The sequence below is a fragment of the Bombus flavifrons genome, chromosome 14, assembly GCF_040668555.2.
Source record: "Bombus flavifrons isolate JBK064 chromosome 14, iyBomFlav1_principal, whole genome shotgun sequence".
Classification (NCBI taxonomy): domain Eukaryota; kingdom Metazoa; phylum Arthropoda; class Insecta; order Hymenoptera; family Apidae; genus Bombus; species Bombus flavifrons.
In genome coordinates this window covers 3499337-3520632 of record NC_138455.1, presented here as the reverse complement: position 1 = coordinate 3520632, position 21296 = coordinate 3499337, and the positions used below count along the sequence as shown (strand labels likewise).

At 32.1% G+C, this 21296-nt stretch overlaps 5 protein-coding genes across 15 annotated transcripts; 1 reads left to right on the top strand and 4 right to left on the bottom strand.

Moving 5' to 3' along the window:
- Positions 1-64: 64 nt before the first annotated feature.
- Positions 65-5697, bottom strand: MED16 (mediator complex subunit 16). Of its 2 annotated transcripts, none has more exons than XM_069127871.1 (14): positions 5459-5697; positions 5009-5170; positions 4736-4934; positions 4414-4660; positions 4174-4329; positions 3916-4088; positions 3505-3832; positions 3215-3422; positions 2928-3102; positions 2680-2826; positions 2370-2583; positions 583-692; positions 362-507; positions 65-286 (listed from the first exon to the last, which is right to left on the bottom strand). In XM_069127871.1, the coding sequence occupies exons 1-14, from the start codon at positions 5518-5520 to the stop codon at positions 163-165; spliced, it is 2451 nt and encodes an 816-aa protein (XP_068983972.1). In that variant the 5' UTR covers positions 5521-5697; the 3' UTR covers positions 65-162. The 2 variants fall into 2 exon arrangements, with proteins under 2 accessions (XP_068983972.1, XP_068983973.1); XM_069127872.1 differs by having other exon boundaries at positions 5009-5155.
- On the bottom strand, positions 699-2363 carry LOC138187270 (uncharacterized). Its single transcript, XM_069127873.1, has one exon. The coding sequence runs from the start codon at positions 2047-2049 to the stop codon at positions 922-924; it is 1128 nt and encodes a 375-aa protein (XP_068983974.1). The 5' UTR covers positions 2050-2363; the 3' UTR covers positions 699-921.
- l(2)k05819 (transmembrane protein 94-like protein l(2)k05819) lies at positions 5691-18813 on the top strand. Of its 10 annotated transcripts, none has more exons than XM_069127860.1 (27): positions 5691-5787; positions 6576-6742; positions 6826-6960; positions 7131-7267; positions 7337-7530; positions 7604-8074; positions 8163-8324; positions 8396-8499; positions 8568-8662; positions 8727-8964; positions 9176-9286; positions 9484-9577; positions 9647-9864; positions 9944-10179; positions 10251-10375; positions 10446-10594; positions 10994-11041; positions 11504-11638; positions 11934-12077; positions 12440-12584; positions 12645-12853; positions 13821-13995; positions 14239-14484; positions 14605-14842; positions 14926-15019; positions 15107-15268; positions 15331-18813. In XM_069127860.1, exons 2-27 carry the CDS (start codon positions 6579-6581, stop codon positions 15401-15403), a joined length of 4302 nt encoding a protein of 1433 aa, XP_068983961.1. In that variant the 5' UTR covers positions 5691-5787; positions 6576-6578; the 3' UTR covers positions 15404-18813. The 10 variants fall into 10 exon arrangements, 9 of the variants coding, with proteins under 9 accessions (XP_068983961.1, XP_068983968.1, XP_068983967.1 ...); XM_069127862.1 differs by having other exon boundaries at positions 5739-5874; XM_069127861.1 differs by having other exon boundaries at positions 5752-5908.
- On the bottom strand, positions 12904-13667 carry LOC138187095 (uncharacterized). Its single transcript, XM_069127574.1, has one exon. The coding sequence runs from the start codon at positions 13665-13667 to the stop codon at positions 12930-12932; it is 738 nt and encodes a 245-aa protein (XP_068983675.1). The 3' UTR covers positions 12904-12929.
- On the bottom strand, positions 16915-21166 carry PIG-G (phosphatidylinositol glycan anchor biosynthesis class G). Its single transcript, XM_069127870.1, has 14 exons — positions 20697-21166; positions 20454-20610; positions 20176-20374; positions 19880-20089; positions 19610-19801; positions 19143-19488; positions 18875-19071; positions 18560-18805; positions 18310-18479; positions 18058-18236; positions 17829-17982; positions 17470-17767; positions 17221-17387; positions 16915-17151 (listed from the first exon to the last, which is right to left on the bottom strand). The coding sequence occupies exons 1-14, from the start codon at positions 20701-20703 to the stop codon at positions 16920-16922; spliced, it is 2754 nt and encodes a 917-aa protein (XP_068983971.1). The 5' UTR covers positions 20704-21166; the 3' UTR covers positions 16915-16919.
- Between the last annotated feature and the right edge of the window lie 130 nt (positions 21167-21296).

The following is a 21296-nucleotide window of genomic DNA, read 5'->3' as shown; positions in this document are numbered from 1 at the left end:
AATTACCCTTTCTACGCAAATAAGAATATTATTTACAAAAATATTGAATAAAATATATCGTATCTTGAATAAAAATGTTTAATGTGATTTGTTTTATCGTGTATAAAATCTTAATTAGTTGTAATATAAATTTCAGTACATTACTTTCAGTAAATTACTTATTTAGGGACAAGTTTTATGAATTCGCCAAATGCCGCCGCAACGACAAGCTCGAGCCCACCTTTGGTCCCATGCTCTAATTGCAGCTGTCCTTGTCATATTTTGAATTTGTGCTTTTCCAACACACCTGGAATTTTAATTTACAACAACTTTATTCGTCATTTTTTTGTCATTATTTCGTCAATGCACTTATATCTAATACCTTGTACATTGTTTCACAAGAAGTGGTTGCTTCCCAAGATACAAATGCCTAATACCATCTACAATCTGACCACTATGCATACAACCTTCAACTGGATTGAGTTCAGGTACAAATAGCAATTGTTCAGGTTCTATGCCATATTCTAACTATGATTAAAATAAAATGAAAGATTATTACAAATCATTTACTGAATCCATGAGGGAATATTCTGCTCTATTTACCTGCAAAGGAAAGTTTTGATAAAATAGTACAGGTGTAGCTATAGCTGTTATGCTATTGCCCTGATGTAATTGTGGTATCATAATCTGATTAGGTAGTAAGCAACAATCATCTGGAAGAAAGTCATTGTCATAGCACATGCTTTATTACATTTATGATTTTGTTGCCCTCTTTAAAAAGATTACTATGAAGTATTTTCTTATGCCTCCTTAACTATCCTATCATTATGTACTATGCTATGTATATAATATAGCGCAGAAATTTATAACTAGTAGTAAAATGAATGATTTAGATACTTTGTTAAACTACGGAATATCTAATTATATTTCGGATAAAACAACTTAATTTTTGGAATCGTCCTTGGAATCAGCTTGTAAAACAAGGATTGGTTTCTCGTTATTCAAACACACACACCACTTTTTGGCTGACTCTTGATCGGGCTCGATTTCTAAATATACTTCATTTTTTTCCCTTTTCGGACTTTTTACATCCGCGATAAAATACGTTACTTCTTGCTGTTTATTTGTTGGAATATCAGTTGGTTTTTGCTTTTCTCTCTTATCTTCGTTAACATCTTTTCTAGCCAACGAAAAATCACTTGGGAAAAATTGGTTCCCTTCCGTTCCTTGAGGATTACTTGTTCTGTTTTGTTCAGCTTTCTCAGCTTCTCTTATGAGGTCGATAAAAAATAACTCTCTTGGAGAAAGAGATCCTTTCGGACTCTTTGTGTCCAATTCATCTTGCGGCGTAACTGCTACCAATTTTAAGTAATCTTTTATTGATTCTCTTTGGTTTTTTAAAGTATCATTTCCTGACTTGAGTATATCTTCATCTTTATTAACATTTTTCTCCATATTTATAGTTCCAATACGTCCGACCTCATTACCTGAATTACGACGATGAATCACAAGAGGAGGAAGATCTTTATGCTTTTTAACTTTGTTATGCCAAGATTTATCCGAAATATCCATATTTGATTTATCACAGGCAATTCTATCTTTATCAGAAATTGAATCGATCGGAGGTCTATCTTGTTTTATATCTTTCAGTTTTACATTTTGTGAATGATCGAGTTTCGTATTAATCAAGGTCCCCGATTTCAAAGAATCATTTGTACCATAGGATTGCAGTTTAACATCGTCATCATGATGTTTAATTTCAAAACATTTCCAAATTAAAAGCAAGCATAACATAATGAAAAGCCAAATTAAAAATGCGATAATCCAATTCAAAATGTACCACCCATTGGGCCAATTTTTAGCCTTGCCTGAATGATAAGCACTGATTAAAAGAGGAGACAATATGATCCAATAAAGTACAAATATACAGCATGTTATTATACAAAATATGGCTAATCTATGCGGTCTCGAATATGGGCAACAACTTCTCGATTCACTCCTGTTTAACAATAGCTTGTGCTTTTTTAAAGCTACCGAATTTGTGTGTTTTGCCGCAAGTTTCTCACTCATTTTAAAGTGTACAAAAAGAAAACCGAAAAATTATAACACTATCACACTATATATTTCTTATATTTTTGCATTTCATGTATACTCATTAGCATGCATTTACCGCTACTGAATGAAAAAATCTGTAATTCCTTTCAAACGCGCGAGGAAGTGGTGTCTTATCTTACTTCCTACTAACCAACATATTACGATAAAGTTTCAACGGCTAGCTATAAATGTTATGCACGAATTATCAATCATTTCACTACATGTTATTCATATAAATAAGTATAGATACATTTATACTATTTATAATACTACATAACAATGATGAACGAGCTTACCAATTAAACCATCGTCTACCTGCTGAGTCTGGGCATCTCCGTTCGGCTGAACCAACTTTGATAACAAACGGAATAACAAGGCCAATACATCAAGATTATCGGCACTACGAAGAAATACTGGAAGACACGAAGGACGTAATAAACCCCATATACGTATAATTACGAGCAGTTCCCTCAATGTATTTAAGGCCTTGTGGTCCTTTAGGAGTTCATACTGCGTCGATATTACGAAAAAGGAAATATTAGTACGATTATGCTAGTTTAGACAAAGGAATAATTATATTTTTCGAAATTTATTTATAATACTCACACCGCCAGATTTCATTTGCAATCGCTGCTCCGGAAGACGAGCTAAAAGATTCAGAGCTAGATCCGCGACCCATTGAATTAACTGCTGCAACGACTGAAGTGTACTTGGTTCTACGGTAAATTCTTTGGGATCGAGGTGTAAAAGTACCTAGCAATAACATATTAATTATCTACTACAACTATTACATGCAATTACGCATTAATTATCCACTAGGATATAAATGTAGGTAAAATATGTTTCATTTTTACCTTATCTACATCAGTAATAGCATCATTAATTACTGCTGCTAAACTCTCTGCTGGTCCCTTATCATGAGAAATTAAATCTGATGGACGTAATAACGACTTAAATGCTGTTGCTACTGAATGTATCATAAGCAACGACGACAAATCTGCCGCCTTACTTTGTCCCGATACTAGCATCCTGAAAATACATTTTTAGCGGTGATCCTGCGCGAAAACTACACGAAAACTACACGAAGCAGATCCACAGACTTTCATAAGAACAATTTTTAAATATAAAAGTAATACGATACCTGTACAATGATATTTTGATGCAAAGAAATTGGATATAATGATACTGTTGTATTGGCTGTAATTGTCTATTAAAAGAAACATCTAATCTTTCACACAATGGCTCGATCATTGAAGACCTCAAACACAACAGTATATCCAACCAATCTAATCCTGTTACTAAACAATATTCTAATAATGTACAGGCATAACTTAATGTCAATGATGGTCCTGTAAAAGCAATCAGTAATACGGTATACTATATTTTTTAAGGACACTGTTTCTTATATAAATTTATTGTAAACTGAATAACCTCCATCAGGTAGCAATTTATATGCATACAAATTTCCACGTGTGTCACATGCTAAAAGTACACAACCTAGCCAAGATAGATCTATATTCGTTATTGAAACTGAATTTCTAAAGTACTTATTATTTGGCTCTTCAGACCGCCATGCCATATTCAGAGAAGAATAAGCTACTTCTTTCAAGCAATCACGACTTAAACAATGTATTGAAGAATCTGCTAAAGCTACTACAACGTAACTTGGGGGAGGTAATGTGGTGACTATAGATAATTTTGTAGTCGCTATCGCTGTTATTGGTGACTGACAACGATATTGCGATTGATGCTGCCATACCTATAAATTTGTGTCAAAAATATACGATTAAGCAAAAATCGGACAAATTTTATGTATATAATCCTTCCAATTTGAACACATACCACTACAGTTTTAAATGGTTCTAATGTTTTGGGCTGAAACAACTTATGAACAGGTTGCGATTTTTCCCTTAATTCCCATACTTCAACTATACCACCACTATCGCTATTAACAGCAATAACTAAAGAATCTGCATCTTCTCGAACTACAAACTTTAAATGCGTTACACTTGTATCTAAGAAAAAGAAAATTTTTGTATTTTAAAATCTAACAATACATGATCAGTTATAAGTTATCAGTTATAAATTTTTCCACTTTACATGTATTGTCCTTTGGTGTGCCATCCTGTAGGAAAAAACTAGGCAGTGCTTGTGATGTAATGGTACACTTATCATCATTTTTACGTACTAGTACTCTATAACACCTGATTGGCAAACAAATATTTCCACTACTTATGGCTACCAGAATATGGCCATCTAAAAGTTCACAATATTTTATATTGATCTATTAGTTTTTATTGAAGTATCTTAATGTTAATTAAGACATGATTATATATGTACTTTTCCCATAACATAAATCAACTGCTGTTATTCTGTGCCTTGTGCTGCCTAAACTTTCAGTAGAGGAACAAATAGGATTCTGAAAGTCTTTTGTGATCATAACAGCACCAACCATGCCAGTGGTTGAAACTATCAATACACCTTCTGCTGCTCTACCACCAAACTGTCTTACAGAAGGAACAAAGGGTAAATGATTAAATTTCTCACTATAATGAATACTATCTTTTTTCTCTGTCACAAGTCCTGTCTGAAATAATACATTTCCTTTATAAAATAATGGTACTAATGGCTCCTTAAAGTAACTCCTTAACACTATAAATACCTTTTTCCCATTATGAAACCAAGCTGCGCCTAATATATGTTCACCAACAAAACAGGTGGAACCAATTAGTACCCAATCATTAAGAACATGATCTTTAAACATCCATAATTGGACATGTCCAATAGAATCACAAACAACTAATTTATCACCTGGTAAATCCCATTCCAATGCAGTAATAATATTTTTGTTTGATAATACCCTAATATTATATAATAATATTGGTTCATTTTGTAAAATTTGTTGGACAGGTAATTACTTAAAAATGTTTCATACTTGTGAGTATGCCAAGGCATATTTAAGTCGCAAACATAAACATGAGATCCCCATGTCTTTCCACTGTTATCATCTAATTCTGTAGTTGTAGTAAATGCAGCTATGTTACGACTAGATAACGAGCATAAAGATTGTCCCTCATACAGGCTAAAAATTTGATTACTGCATAAACATTAAAGAATTATGTTTTAAAAAGTATATTCTCGGAGTCAAACTTAATTATAATATATGCATAAGATTTATAAAAATAAGTATACCAATTATATCAAACTATTAATAGATATACATATTATGGTAAATGAAATACATGTTATCTTTTAATACTTTATTTGTTTGTAATATATTAGTATGGATAACAAATGCTCAAAATATATTATATCAGTGAAAAGTTACTTTCAATAAAATATTTAATATCTATGAAAAATTAAAAAAACTATAATGATCACATACCTTTCTTGATTTAGAAACGGTTTTGGTGTGACTTTTCTATTTACAGTATACAGTAAATCCATTGTTGTGAGGTTATGTTACATTACAATTTAACGAACACTATGAAACTGAGTGCATGCACTCCAAAATTATTTGTGTACTATACCCATGCATTGCGATGCTTGAAAATTTGAAGTGTATTAATTTCAACTTTTATTAAATCACGCACAAAATTTTACTTGAAAACAACAGAACTACATACACAGCACTGTCGTCAGCATTGCGTCATGTGCTCGGCTATGTGTTTGTGCTCTGACCGATCTGAATATGCATTCTTCGTTCTGATTTAGGTCATTCAAAATTATGCCTTTTTCCATTACCTTTAGTTTACTGATTTACGACCAAATTTTAAAGCAAGAGATTATAAAACCTAAATAGTACAATATCGTTCGTTAATATTAATCGATTTATGCAAGTGTTAATGCATTTTAACCTCATTCCGTTTGTTTTGATTTGCTTCTATCCCTCGAAACTGGCTGTATTAATAAATCATATTTGCATAGTTCTTTCCTTATTTATTTCGACTTCCTCTACCTACTTATGCCGTAATAAAAATTCAAAGTGTTGCTTAAATTTGTTGTCGACTTATGTCTTTGGTTATTCATTTTTTCATGGTGTGGATTAGAATGTAGACAGATTGGTGTTGCTTCAGAGTATTATTAAATTTCGAGATTCAAATGCATGATCTAAAAATTATAGCAAGATTAAAACAATGTTGTTGAAATGGATCATAGACTATTAGAAATCTTGTTTGTCTATATTTTTCTCTTTTGTTTACTCTGCATGTTATATTTACTTTTTAAAGTATATGTATATCTCAAAATGATATATTTATCATTAGTTCATTAAATAGTTATCAGTTCTTATTTCTTATAAATAAAACCTAGTAGTATGTATCAACATAATTATCCTTCCTCTAGCCTATATTATCTTTTCATACATAAAAGTGCTACCACAGTAGATTTTTGTATGCATATTTGTGTTATATATGTGTTATAATTTATGGAATCTGTATATGTGAATTTCAATGCATACCAGATATTAAGGCATACAACAATTTAATGATTTGATTATATAGAAAATGGATGGTGATCGAGCAAAGGATAACACTTCTAAACCAAGTGAAAATGTTAAGAATAAGTCCACAGAACCATTAGGGCTAAGTACAAAAATTGCTCTTGAAACATTACAACGCGATATTAGGAGAGTATTACAAGAGTATGAGGAAGAATATAGGAGAAATAAGTAACTCTATTACTTATTTGCTATTTATGTTGAAGAACGAATTCCATATTTTATACTTTGTATACTGTATATATTATGTGCAGAAAATATAAAGCTTGGCTAAAGGACACTTTACATCATCGTAGTCAGTATACAACTCTTTGTTGGACTTCAGCAATTGCACTTTTGATCAATGCCATTATCCTTGTTATTGCATTCTTCACAACCAACGATACATGGTATGAATTAACTCAACTTTTATTTATGTATCAAACATAATGTCCTATTGTACAGTTAGTTAATGCTTGCTGTTGAAAGTAGCTTGTAACTGTATTTTGTATCAAATGTTAAATACTGTTTCCTTTGATATATAAAGAAATATAATGTGCACAATTTTTTATTGTTATAGGCACCCTACACTGCCTTATGAAGGACTGACCGTTTGTTGTTTGGTAGTATTAAATTTTATTTTAGTCGTATCCGATAATAAATTACGACATGAAGAAATTCCTTATAGAGTACGAGTTCTTCTTGACCAATTGGAAGGTACTTATTCAAATATTATTACTTTATTATATTTTAAATTTTTCTGCAATATTATTTTCCATATTTCAGTGGCAAAGAATAATTCTCAATGGAATCCTGAAAATTATCCACATTTATGCAGTCCATTGTCCCCCTGTCTAACTTTGCAGTGGACTTATCGCGATGGTCATATAGTTAATTTGCCTTGGGCATTATTGGTTGCTGGTGATATAATTGTTATAAAACCTGGACAACAATCACCTGGATATTGTATTCCTTATGATGTAAGTTCGACATTTTGGAGCTTAATACAGTTTATCATATAAAGTAAAGGATAATAATGAGAAATCATTTCAGGATGCTGACGCGCCGATGTTACACGCAAGAGAAGTATATAGTCCGCAGGTCCACAGCGCAAATGAAATTTTTTCAACGCCACAAGCTCGAACGCCATTGAAAAATAAAATCTATAAACTTCAAGAGACACCCTATTTGATGAATCTTAGAATGGCTCTTGACCAAGCTCTTGATAGGCCGGTTACATATCACAATCGCAAACGGCATCTTTTAATGATTTGTTGCATCGAACAACTGGCTTATCCAATTCTTCTGATCATCGTATTACTTGTCAATTTGTTTCGATACTTATACGCGACAGAATATTTCGGTGTCGGTTACTGGAACGAAATGTTTTTACTACAACCGATTGCTGTTAGTATCCCTTTGCTTCCGTTAGTATTTCCGACTTGCTGGATCTTTTTAAATTGTTTCGGGATGGCTCGTTTCAAAGCTCTGTTTAAGCTTTATCAATCTTCGAAGAAACTTCAGGTTAATACATTTTTAACATAAAAGAAATTTTCCGTCGACTATTGACCAAATTATTTGTACAATATTTCCTAAAATACATTGGTTTTAGTTTGTGGATCCTTTCGAAGACGCAGATATTTCTGGGCCTAGCAACCAGGAAGTAGTGTATAATTGGTTGGAATTAAAAGAATACTTTTTCAATATTTTAGTTGGTAAAGAACATATGATGTCGAGATCCGCCAGTATTCTACACGTCTTAGGATCAGTCACGGTACTTTAAATACACGACAATTTAATTTTTAAATAATGTGAAGGAATGAATGAAAGCAAACCAATTTCCAGGCACTATGTTGCGTAGATAAAAAAGGGATTCTTTCGTGGCCTAATCCAACTGCAGAGAAAGTATTTTTTTTGAGGAATGCTAATACTTTATCCCCGTCTTCAAGGTAAATATACTTCTTAAGAACATACGAATTCTTAAGATCATAAATGTGACATGTAGATTATTTTACAGTACTGGTAGTGTAGATAGAACCTCAGAACCTCAATGTCAGGCACAAGCTGAAGACTCCAAACAAGATTCAAATAAGACGTCATATATAACACATGGTAATAAATAAATGCGATAAGTATGTCTTATAAAATATCTATTAAAAAATGAACAAATTTTCAGATTTGTCTCACTCAGCAGCCGAAGTTTTGGACCTGACTCACGATCACGCCTTGCCGTTTCGTCTACAGTTTGACGACCATTCCTGGAGACAACACTTGAACTCATTAAAACCCCTAGGTTTAGCCATCCTCCTCAATACATGTAATATGGATACCCAAGAGCATTACATGCAGTTTTGTTGCCATGTCACGTGTGAAGCTCTGTATAATGAGGATCTTGTACCGGTTACAAACAGACGGTACGTATCCATGTCGCTAGAATCACGTTTTCGTTTATGTCTTTTATCGCACTGTATTTCTTCCCCTCGTTTGTGTGCAATAGTCGAACTAATTCTTCCAAATGTCAAGCTAATTACATCCAGTTTTATCATACACATAATCCCAAGAACAGTCCAATGCAAATGGTAACATGTCCAATTACTAGTAACGTTGATCATACACATTTATCAGCTACCAGGATCACAGTATAGAAGATAAGAGTGGGTATCAAGCAAAAGATACAATGCAAAGTTCAAGACAAGTGTATTTAGTCGACGAATCAGGGAGCCTTGGACATATGTGGTCAGTCCAACCATAGTTATTTTACGTATCCTCCGTATTTGTAGTTAATCCGTTTATATGGGTGAATGTATCTCCGAGCATACATATATTCATAGGAATGCTAGTCATGGAGCAAACTCACATTTTTGTTCTATTTTCCTTTTCATTCGTCGATGTAAATTTCCATTTATTCAAATTTACGTATATGATTCGTATAGGTGTTTATGTGAATTAGCGAAGCAGATAGGTTTCCAAGACCAGGCACAAAATATATTCCAATTGGAGCAACAATTGTCTACGTTTAGACACGTCGTAAGCATTGATCAAACCCCTCTGTTTGCATATCTCTAAATGGGAAAATTACAATTCTCCCTGTTGTAGCAACCAGAAATGGTTCGACGAGATATAAAGTTTGCACGATCTTTAAGTATCGCAACAAAATTGAAGTTTCCGTTTCCACACATGGTCGCCGTGGTAGTTAGAGAAAGGAGTGGCGGTGGTTTGCAACTGCTTACACAGGGTACAGCGGACATAATTTTGGATTCCTGTATCGAATTTTGGGATGGTCATGATTTATGTCCACTTTCAGCATCGGATAGGTACATAGAAATATTAGCCTTTAAGACATCTAGTGCTTTTTTTATTTTTTGATATATTTATCGAACATGTACATTTCAGAAAAAAGGTGCAAGATTTTTATCAAAGAACGAGCTTAACATCATATTGCACTGCATTTGCGTACAGACCACTAACACGTGGTATTTGCGATAGAATGACTAAGATATACTTAGAACTTCCCGCGGATAGCAAACATTTATATGCACCTCACAGAAGTCCTACTCCACTACCTTGGGACTTTCGAAACGTTCTCGATCCCAGAGTAAAAGGAATACTTGGACAATTTCATTCAACCGGTAATTATGATTACTATATATATTTCTCATTAATCTATTTAATTAATCTATTTTTATGCGAATTTTTATAGATTCTTTGCTATGTAGTGAAAACAAAGATGATAATGTTAGCGACATTGATAGTTGCTTTGAAATTCAATGCAATCAAGTCTTTATTGGGATGGTGACTATGCAGTACCAAGCCCAAATCGATATGGTAAGATATTTTAGTAAATTGATGCACATAAGATGAAGTAACGAAAGAAAGTACATAAAATATTTGACAGGTACAATTAATCGAGCAACTCGACAGGGCGTGCATTCGATTCGTTCACTTCAGCAAAGAAAACGAACTAAGATCACGCGTGTTCTCGGAGAAAATGGGGTTGGAAAGCGGATGGAATTGCCACATATCGTTGCTCAGTGAAAGAGCTAGGTACCGTACCTCATTATTCTATCAAATATCATTGTCTCTATAAACTACTTTGCTTTGCTTTCTTTTGCTTTTGGATTAATCTAAAAAGTTTGGGGCATGTCCTCACGTTGGAAAGTATAAATATGTTCTCTATTTTTACGTGTAAAGTCTGTGTACAAAAACATGTTCGACACAAAGTATTACACTAATTGTATGTTTTTCGTGTTACATTTCTTCTTCTTCGTCGATTAATCTGAATATATACATATATAGATATATGTTGTCTCTTAGTGTTTTTTCTCTTCTCTAATCTTGTTGTTAAGTCTAAAATAAATCGTGGCAACTGATATAATAAATTTGTATAACTAGCTATTCGTCATAACTGTGGATGTGAATGTAAAATATGCATGTACGTTACAGGAGACAGCAATGGCTGGAGAGATATCCGCACATGCCCCCATCGTATATGTTTGTCTATACCTCTTTCTTTCATTACTGTTACTAATTTGCATGTTTATTCGTTACGCCCTTTATTAATAATTTCTTTTTCTTATCGGTTTTTACATAGAGTTAAACGTTCTTCGAATGCAATTATATGATTTTCTTGTCCCGTTTGATTTCAAGTCTTGTCAAGTACTCTAGCCGACTTTCACGTTTAAGTACTGTCTCTTACCGATATTTTCCATGTATCCTATTTATGTTAATGATTAGAGTATTAAGTTAAATTGATTGTATTTGCGCTGGTAGTTACTGGTCAATTACGTTCCATAGTTTTTAATGGCTTCTTATTAGCGGATACAACTTTTTAACTACATCGATTCTTATACACTTTCTACAGTTATTCTAATGCACATGTGTTAATATCTCGTAATTTACGTGACATACATGATATACACAAATAAATGTATGTAACTAACACGCCAATATTAGGTCCGAGAGTCCAGTGGGTTGGTGGGTGAGCCAGGCAGCAGCCATGTCCTCACCCACTCCCTCGGCCCAATCTCATCAACATAATTACTCCTGCATGGATGAGGCCAGCCACTTGCTTAATCGTGTCTCTCCTCGGTATGTTACATATTTACCCTCTTATCACACATAATACACTAAAGAAATAATACATTCATCGTTATATCTTATTATATACACGTATCAATTTTCGATTAAAAAATGTGCTTTCGCTTCACGAATACGATAGTCGATTAAAATATCGCTGAATACTTGAACATTAAAAGCATGCATTCAAACATTTCTGCTGCATAAATATGCTGCATCAATGTGTTTGTGTTCTAAGAATTTTATCCTGCATGAACGATACACGAGAAAATCGCTTTTACATAGTATGATCTATTTTACATTGTAGCACTAATCTGGATAATAGTCGTGCGATGAGTATGTCCGCACCAAGCGCTATAAACACCGATTTCTCCACGGTAAAATTCGACGATGAGACCACGGAATGGAACGATACAGGAACATCTCAAGTCAAAAGCGCTATGAGCCATAGGTTCGTCTCTATTCAAACTTGAAACGTTTCTTTGAGATTACCAGTCTTTATGATTATTTCAAGTTATAATATTATAGCTATGATATTATTCTGATTTTGCATGGCAGTCTAAGTCACCTAGTACGAAGGATTACGAGAACGGGATCGTCACACTTTTCGTAATTATTTTTCGTTCTCTCCCACACTTTTTGTATAGTCTCGACTCCTTTTGGTATATATTTCTCACGTTTGGTACTTTCATTACCATTGTACTCATACTTTGATTTTACATACTCGTAGATGATAAAGTCTTCTGTTAATGATTTGAATTTATAACAAAAATAAATATACAAAATATTTAGCAAGTAATCGATTCTCAATAGGGAACAGGATACAGTGCGAAGCGAAGACAGTGTACTCGTACAAAGCGTAGATTTAGGTTCTGGACAAGAAGCATGGCGATCTTTGAGTTGTCTTACAGACAGCACGGAGCAAAGTGCTCCCGTAAATTTTGATTTATCAAACAGGGTAAGTTTCTGTGATAAAATCTTACCCTGGATGTATTTTTATACTTTACGTATTCTTCAGGCAAAACTACCTCGAGGCATCGATAAAATTAGACCGCATATAGAATTAATAGATAATGTTCCCCTTTTGGTATCTCTGTTTACTGATTGCAACACTACTGTTACAAGGGAAATGTTGCACATTATGCAAGATTACGGAGAAGTTGTTTGCGTACTTGGCTCTTCCGCCAATGCAGAGAACATGCCCATCTTTATGCAAGCGGATGCAGGGTAAATATTATTATTACTTTAATAATTAACGAATGATTTTCTAAAAAATTATTAGATATATTACACGCATACAATGTCATTCGCAAACTACATCTTTAGCTACGCAACGACCAGGAACTTGATAACTCGTACTATAAACAGTGTCTTTCTCGATTTGAGCAGATATCACTGGTCGATAGCATACACGAACCCTTTTCGAAGATGGCTCTACGTATTGATACGACAATTGATTCGTAGTGTGATAGTCTGTTTTGAATTTAGTTTGCCAGAATTCTCTCTTTCGTGGTCTTCTAACTATAGGAATACCAAAATCTTGATAAGATTCCTTCGTTACTGTGTTATAATCCACTGGCATTGGATGCCGAGCTTTTCCTTGGTACGGTTTATAAGACATTGTTTTCACGTATCCAGGATCTAAGTAAGATTGCTTGAAAGTAGACGTCATGTCGTGAAAACCACTGATAGATAAACATGATGTTGGAACGAAAGCTCTGTGCAATTTTCCAGTTGCAGCTTGGTACGAAAGTTTATTCACCGTGTCAAAGTCGAACTTTCCAGTTTTACTAGGCACTATCTTTTCGTGTAGCCCGTAATGAAATTTTGGTTTAGAAATACAATCGTATTTCATATATGACAAACCATATGTGGTCTCTGACTCAATTTTCAAGGTTGGTTTCTTGTAAGATTTAGAGTATACCATGGGACGCACTTTACGTGATTGCAGATATACAAAATTCTCATCCTGACATATAGAATTATCTGGTTTCTTTAAAATCGTCGATGTGCGACGAGAAACGTCGGTAATAAACGTCATGTTTATAAAAATTGAATTTTGTTTAAAATAAGGTGGTATAAAATTTAATCGACACGAACAAAAGTAGCAAATATTATTCATACATTCGTACATTCAACTGTTTCATGCAACGTTCAAGCATAAAATAATGATGGAAAATATTTGTGGTTTTAGAGTGGCAGTGGAACCACTTTATCCACAAGTTTGTCAAAGAGTTCCAGCATTGACACCGACTAAAGAAGACCAAGGTCCATCTCCAGTCGATTTGAGTAGAGCACTGAATTCTATTGCCTGTTCGTTAAGTGTTAAACGAGAAGATCCAATTGCGATATTCCATTTAATTATGGAGGTAAATGATGGGTTCCTCAAAATATCTAATTATTAACCCTATTACTTCTTTTGAATCATTTTCTATCCAAAAGTGTTTTCTGATAGTTGAAGTAAGACGGAAATTAGGATATAAAAATTTAAAGATCGTAGTACGATTAATTAAATATTTGTAATCCAGGATTATTTCAGTTACATTTTCAGTTCTAATTCAGTTCTTATTATTGTCATCATAATTACTGGATATTATCTATTACATATTTAGGCTCGACATTATATGACGTGCCTTTGGAATTGCGTGCAATTCTGGCTCTGTTGTACAGTTACTCTCTCCTTCACTCAAGCTCTGTCTGGTTTCTTGTTGCTACCACCTCTATTTTCGGTCGATCAAGTCTTATGGTTGTGTTGCTTAATCATTCCAATGTTATCTATATCCATGATCGCTACGCCTATGGATCCTACCATAATGCAACGTGCAACTGGGAAAAATCAGTGCACTGTAAATGGCGAGGTAAGAAATGCGTCGCTAGTTTTACATTTCTCTACTAAATTCAAAGTGTTTCGAAATACCTTATGTATACTATATAAATTTTTTAATATCTAATAGATAGGTAAATTCTTGACTTTTCAGGTTGCATTGTTCGTTCTATGGTGTTACGGCAGCAAATTTTTACCAACAATCATAACGATAGTACTATCGCAATGTATTTCGTTCTTGACTTTGTGTCCTATTTACACAGCAGACTCCAAGTGCCTGTATGTGTATCCCGATGCGCAGGGAAAAGTTTCATGGGGTGGTTGGGGGGATAAACCAAATATTATTTTAGTGATACAACATTTCGCCTTGTCCCTGTTAGTTTTACATTTAGGTAAATTTTACTATTTTCAAATATTTCGAAACGATCTACTGAGTGAAATTCTATTTGAACATTGAATATTTCTTTTTGTACAGTAACAATATCCGTAGGCTTTGTACATAGGGAATATTCCATTTGGAAGAAACAGCCATTCAACAATTATGTATGGTTCTTCAGTGCATTTATAGCGTGAGTATAAGATTTACGATTACTAAGATATACGCGTAACTTTATCTTCCATAAAAAAAATATCCTATTCGAATTACGTTTTTGTAGATTATGCGCACAAGCAGTATTCTCAGGAACTGTGTTCTGCAAATTTTGGAAAGACGAAGGACAGAATATCGAAGATTTTCCTCTACATCTTCCTCTCTTTTTTTTAGTTTCATTGCCATTAATTTTTGCAATTAACGAATTAATCAAGTGGCAAGAGATTAAGTAAGTATAAAAAAGGCATTAGGAACAACATTTAGTAAGTTTCTAACGTCGAAAATTTTTAGGGTAAACGTGAGATATCAAAAGAGAGCACGACTTGAATTTGGTACAAAACTTGGAATGAATTCACCGTTTTAAAGAATTTTTATTTTAAATATGTCAGAGAAGAGATACGAAGGTAATAGTAGTTAAGTTATGAAAAATGTATTTCCTGAAAATCGAGATCTTTATCTTATTAGAAATCTATTCTGAAAAATGCACTAAAAACTCTATCCAAAACTGTAAATTATAAAAATAACGTTACGATTTAGAGTATAAATTTGTTCAGATAGCTGTATGTTTGACACTTGAAAAGTATTTGAAATCGTCTATTTGAAATTAAACAATGTTACTGGCGATCTTGCAGCCCTGCGAGATAATCGAAATTAGTATTCTAAACAGTGTAGTTTTGAAATGTGTATAATTGTTTTCGTAATTCGATAACTTGATATCAAAGTATTTATATTTTTGTATAATACAAAACGATAACGGTATTTTATATTTTAGAAGTTAACGTGTTGCAAGATAACTGTTTCAGATTTATGCGATATAATATACTTAATTTTCGAATTATAAATATTGTACACTATACACAGAAGAGTTCCGTGCAATATCTTATCTTAATTCGAATTTGATTTGACGCAATTTAACTTGTTGGAATGCATTCTTTTGCGAAGACAAGATCCATGTTTATGGATAAAAATTATTGATAATTTCATATATGTTAGAAAATTCGATCTACAATTCGGCGTGATATGTACAAACAAAAATCAAAATAATTCATTTAATTTTACGAATTTAGTACTTAAATAACAACAAGCATAATGAAAGCATACTACATGAAATAATGAAATACCGCTGCTATTTAGATTTAATAGCTATAGTACGTATTATTTCTAGCAAATATGTATAGATTTAGGATTGTTGTGTTCCTATAGAAAGTAATTTATTTTTTAGCGATAGAGGAATACTGCTTTCAATCGAATTTTTTTGCGTGCCTGGTTTACATGATTACGGTTATATTATTTGCAAACATTTTTTTGTGCGAATGTTTTCAAAAAATGACTTTGCAAAGTATCATAGGTGCAATTAAATAGTAGGAAAAACGAGAAGTTAATATTTGAAATCGATGACTATTATAGTACCCGAGGAATATTGAAATATTTCGATGTACCTTACGATACATTTAAGATGCTAATACCTTGCCCTTCTTTTATTCTAAAAGATATTCTGTTTTCGTAATCATATTGAAGTGAATTTTATATTTTATTTCTTATCTATATATTATACATTGTTACGAATCTATACATAATTAAAATAAAAACGTGTACAGTTCATTTAAAATTCGAGCTTCGTTAGATCAATAGACAATTTCAATTGTAAAAAGGATGTCTAAAGAATATAGTTTATGTATATTACTAGAAACTTTTATATTTTTGATTTTTATAAAAACGATCGAAGTATTTGGTTAAATATAATAACTGTGAAATAATAATTATTAAAAGTAACAGAAACTTTTTCCTTAAATTTAATATATTCCTGTCGTTAATTTCAACATTTTCCAATTTAACGTTTATGATGTTTTGGATAAATAAATCGCATAAGAAACATAAAGTCATCTTTCATAATCATTTATTATTTCTTGAACTGTAGCTAAGATCAGCATAACGAACACGGCCAAACAAATAACAACAGAGTGTACAGCTTCATATAATAATTTCGGCGAAAATACTGACCAAACGAACAAATGATGACGCTGAATACTGATTATTATTGTGTAAATAGCTATTGGCAACAATCTCCATGTAATACATGTTTTGCTAAATCGCGTAATAATTTCACGAGTACTGAAAAATAACATTACCACTATTACATTAGTATTCCATTATTTGAAAAATTAAATCAAAATTACTCACTTATATGGATGTTGTAAGATCGCATGATAAATAAGTAAAAAATAGGCCAAAACCGGTGCTGCATAAGTATTAATTAATAATAACGAACCATTAATAAATGGCATGTATGACTGTACACCTATGTAACCCGCAGCTACATCAATAGTCGCTAAACTATTAGAATTTCCCTGGTAAAAAATCGATTGTTTTGTTTAAAATTCACTTTACGGCAGTAATAACATCAGAAATTATCTAATGTTAGACTATTACCTGATAAAAGTAAAACACGTTGCCGGCCAAAACATATAATACTTGAATATCTTGCATAGTACCGTTCTTATTAATCTCATAAATCACGCTACTAACGATTATTTGAAATGGCAAGAGTATAACACTGTGTGGCTGATGAAGCATTGCTGCGATCATAATCCACATTTGTAGAATAAAATACAATGAAATTCTCAGAAAGGAGCTAGCATTGTATTTTTTTATATGGATAAGATCGTAAATGTAATTTACAAAATTCATTATGAGTAAAAACCAGTAAATTTGTACTTCGAATATTCCTCTGTAACAAACGATCACATTTCAAAGTATGCACAGATTTTTAATGTAAGCAGCAAGCTTACCTAGTTTGAGGGTAAAATGGTATTTTGATAACCATATTATTATGCATATGGCGATGATAAATGCACATACAAGCTATTGAATTCAACAAGAACGATAGATCTTTACGCTTCCTACTCCCGTAAATAAGATCGATCCACATCAAAAGTGCGAGACCTGAGAAAATGGTTTTAAGACTTTACAATATGTTCTAATTTTGTTACATTAAATGGTAAATTATAATTTAATTACCAATGATAAGCACAATCGTCATGCCCATCTTGCTTTCTTGTTTTATTAAAAATCCTGCTATGTCAGGAAGATGAGCATACTTATCTCCGGTACTATTTAATTTTCTGAGAGTTCTGTGTCCTATCAGTAGTAATAAAAGCTTAATACTAATTTGTGCATGTAAATTTTGTTGGTAGTGGCTGAAACGTGATGCTAAAAACTTAATATCCTAAATAATTTAGTACTTTATGTTAATAAAAAAAATTATCTTACGATCGTAAAAATTTTGTGATAAAGTTATAAAGTAGCGATACGAGGACTGTAACCCAATAGAAATACCAAGTTTGATGTTCTTCCTCAACAAAGCTAGTACCAGCAAGGCTAATTGCATGTATTAGGCTCCCAAATGAAAGGAGCCACTTTTCTACTCCTTTGTCAGTTTTCTAATTTTTAAAGAAAGAATCGTATTACAATGTATGCAAGCAAACCTTTTAAGTATTTGGATTTATATAATTTCTTTTACCTTAGACCTAAAAATGTGAAAACCTCTAATATTGGCAAGCAAGTAAGAATTTATTATCAAAACAATCATTATGCATAACGTTATTACAGTGGCAACTAAGTTCTTTGTATCAAGTAGTACAGTGTTTTCATCTTTCCAAACATAACTGACAAATAGCCATGAAAGCACATTTAGAATAATAAAAAACGCAACATTTTTTAATGGTGCTGACTTGGAAGACATTTTCCCCAATAAGATGCAAATAATCTGAAATAGTTAAGTCGTTATATAGAAGAATTAACATAATGGAGAATTGAGCTAACTTTTGATTCTTACATGGCATAAGAAAATTATAGATATTGTTATTATCTGGAAGTCATATTTTATTATGTTATACATAAGGACTTCTTTCATCCCCTTTAATGCAGTCTTATAGCAAAGCACAATATCATCTGTCATACCATCTGGATGATCTTTGATGTTTAACCATGCATTATGAAGCTTTATCGCTTCTAAATATTTGTGATATGCATCTGTAATAATCAATAAATTCATGATATTGTCTCAAAGTTTGTATATAGTTAAATATAATTGATTTACTCACATTCAGACTCATAATTAGCTAACTTTTTGAAATGATTAAATATTTGATTCGAATTATAATAAAGTATAAATAACTTTTTTGAAATAGGTAAGTCATATAAAGAGTCCAAGAAGATAGTTCCTATATTAGAATATGGTATTGGCACTCCCAAGACAACAGATAATGTAGATGCAATATCTATTTGTGATATTTCTATGGGACCTTCAATGTGATTTTTATGACTTTCTCCACCAATTGCAATAAATGGTACAGTTGTTTCTGATATTGTTGAACCACCATGACCACCAGAATCTTTCATCCCATGGTCCCCACAGACAATAAACAAAGTAGAATCATTATTTTGATTCTGAAGATAAGTTTATATTGATTTTATAAATGTATGAAATGAATTGTAATTTCTTGTGAAAAAGATGTTTCATATTATACTTTGGTTAAGCATAATATTTTAGATATTATACCAGACCTACCCATTCTTGAACTTTAATCTGAATTTCTGCTATCACACTATCCATTTCTTTAAGTTTGGTTTTGATCAGTGGACTAAATGGTCCGTGAACATGACCAATATGGTCAAGTCCTAAGTAATGAAGAATCATTATGGACCAGTTATTATTGTTATACAATTCTTTGTGTATATGTCTAGTTACATTATTATCAACCTGAATTGGAGAATTTTATTGTATGTAATTATACATAGTACTGTATAAAGATATAACAAAAACAAAAACAGAAAGTACCTCAGTAAAATCTGTTACAAAGAATGATGTAGTACCATCATAACGATCAAATATAGAGGGAAACAAAGTGATCCAAGTATCATCTCCATAGAATACTGATTTGTAACCAGTTCTTTTTGCTTGAAGGAGCACATTGTCACCAGTAACTGGTTTACTTCCAAAATTTAGAACTACATCAATAAAACTTGGTATCATACCGGTGGTAATTGCCTAAGTTATATAAAATATTATTTTCTTTACATTTCTATAGTTTTCAAGAACAAGATTTACAATGAACTTTATTTAAAACCTGGCACCTTTATTCTAGGCATTGTAACAGTTGGTAGTTGTACTTTAGTTTGTAATAGAGAAGCTGAAGAATTTGATATAAGGCTATTTGTTACAGGCATTGCAATCTTTCCAATTGAGCCCGTTATAAAATCCCACCTCAAAGCATCAATGACCATAATGATCAATCTTTTAGCTATTGGTTGATACAATGTATCTATCTTTACTCTAAAAGATTTGTGGTATAAATTATATAAAATACATTTCCTTTGCCTACCTATATTTTTTACATATTTCTGAAACTCACCTTGTATTTTCAATAAATTCTGGTATATTATCTTGTGTTGCTATAGTGTTATCATAGTACATCAAAGGAAAAAACCCATACAAAAATAATGCAATGGACAAGAATCCAACAAAAATTATATATAATAATATAACAATATTCCTATCCATTTCTTTTTCTGCAATTAAAGAAAAATTTATAGGCATATACAAGTGCTTCATTGATATAATACAATACAAAATAATTTTAAATTGATAACTATACCTCTCATTTTTTACTATAATAATTAATATCACCGTATCAAAAATTTAATTTATTTTATTATAAGTTTATCTATATGTTACTTTCTATTATTTCCATATTATTTCATATAACTTTAAGGTTAAGCTATCAAAGGACCGAGTATGCAACAGTTTCTTAAATACATTTTTGTCAGTCTTCATTTCCTCATTAAGAAAATATTACAACCTATAATTTGCTATCACTTATAGACATAAAATGCCTTTGAACATTATTTTATACTATATAGAACAATTTCATATTTTATACGAAGACTGTAAACTAATCTCTTTTTCTCGCGGTAGCGGTAAATTTTAAGCCAAACAAAACTAGCGACAGATGTATGTTTTCTCCACAATTACTAAAATTTGTCAAACCTATAAGCTATAAATAGTTTAATACATCCAACAATAAGAACAAAAGGATCATTGATGTATAATTTTCTAATTGATCACAAATACATATCTCCCATACGAGTAATTCTAAAATACTCGACAAGGGTTACCAACTAACCGCAGATACCAGACAATTGAATGCAAATATGTTTTCTTTGATAGATAATTAAAATTAAATTCATACCTTTAT

Excerpts from the sequence above, each read along its gene's own strand:
- LOC138187270 (XM_069127873.1), bottom strand. The coding sequence starts at position 2,049 with ATGAGTGAGAAACTTGCGGCAAAACACACAAATTCGGTAGCTTTAAAA.
- MED16 (XM_069127871.1), bottom strand. The coding sequence starts at position 5,520 with ATGGATTTACTGTATACTGTAAATAGAAAAGTCACACCAAAACCGTTT. Across the intron at positions 5,171-5,458 it reads CCGTTTCTAAATCAAGAAAG|TAATCAAATTTTTAGCCTGT; the intron begins GTATGTGATCAT and ends ATGTTTATGCAG. Across the intron at positions 3,103-3,214 it reads ATCAAAATATCATTGTACAG|GATGCTAGTATCGGGACAAA; the intron begins GTATCGTATTAC and ends ATGTATTTTCAG.
- LOC138187095 (XM_069127574.1), bottom strand. The coding sequence starts at position 13,667 with ATGACGTTTATTACCGACGTTTCTCGTCGCACATCGACGATTTTAAAG.
- PIG-G (XM_069127870.1), bottom strand. Across the intron at positions 20,090-20,175 it reads TTACAATGCCTAGAATAAAG|GCAATTACCACCGGTATGAT; the intron begins GTGCCAGGTTTT and ends TATATAACTTAG. Across the intron at positions 19,072-19,142 it reads AGCTAATTATGAGTCTGAAT|ATGCATATCACAAATATTTA; the intron begins GTGAGTAAATCA and ends TGATTATTACAG.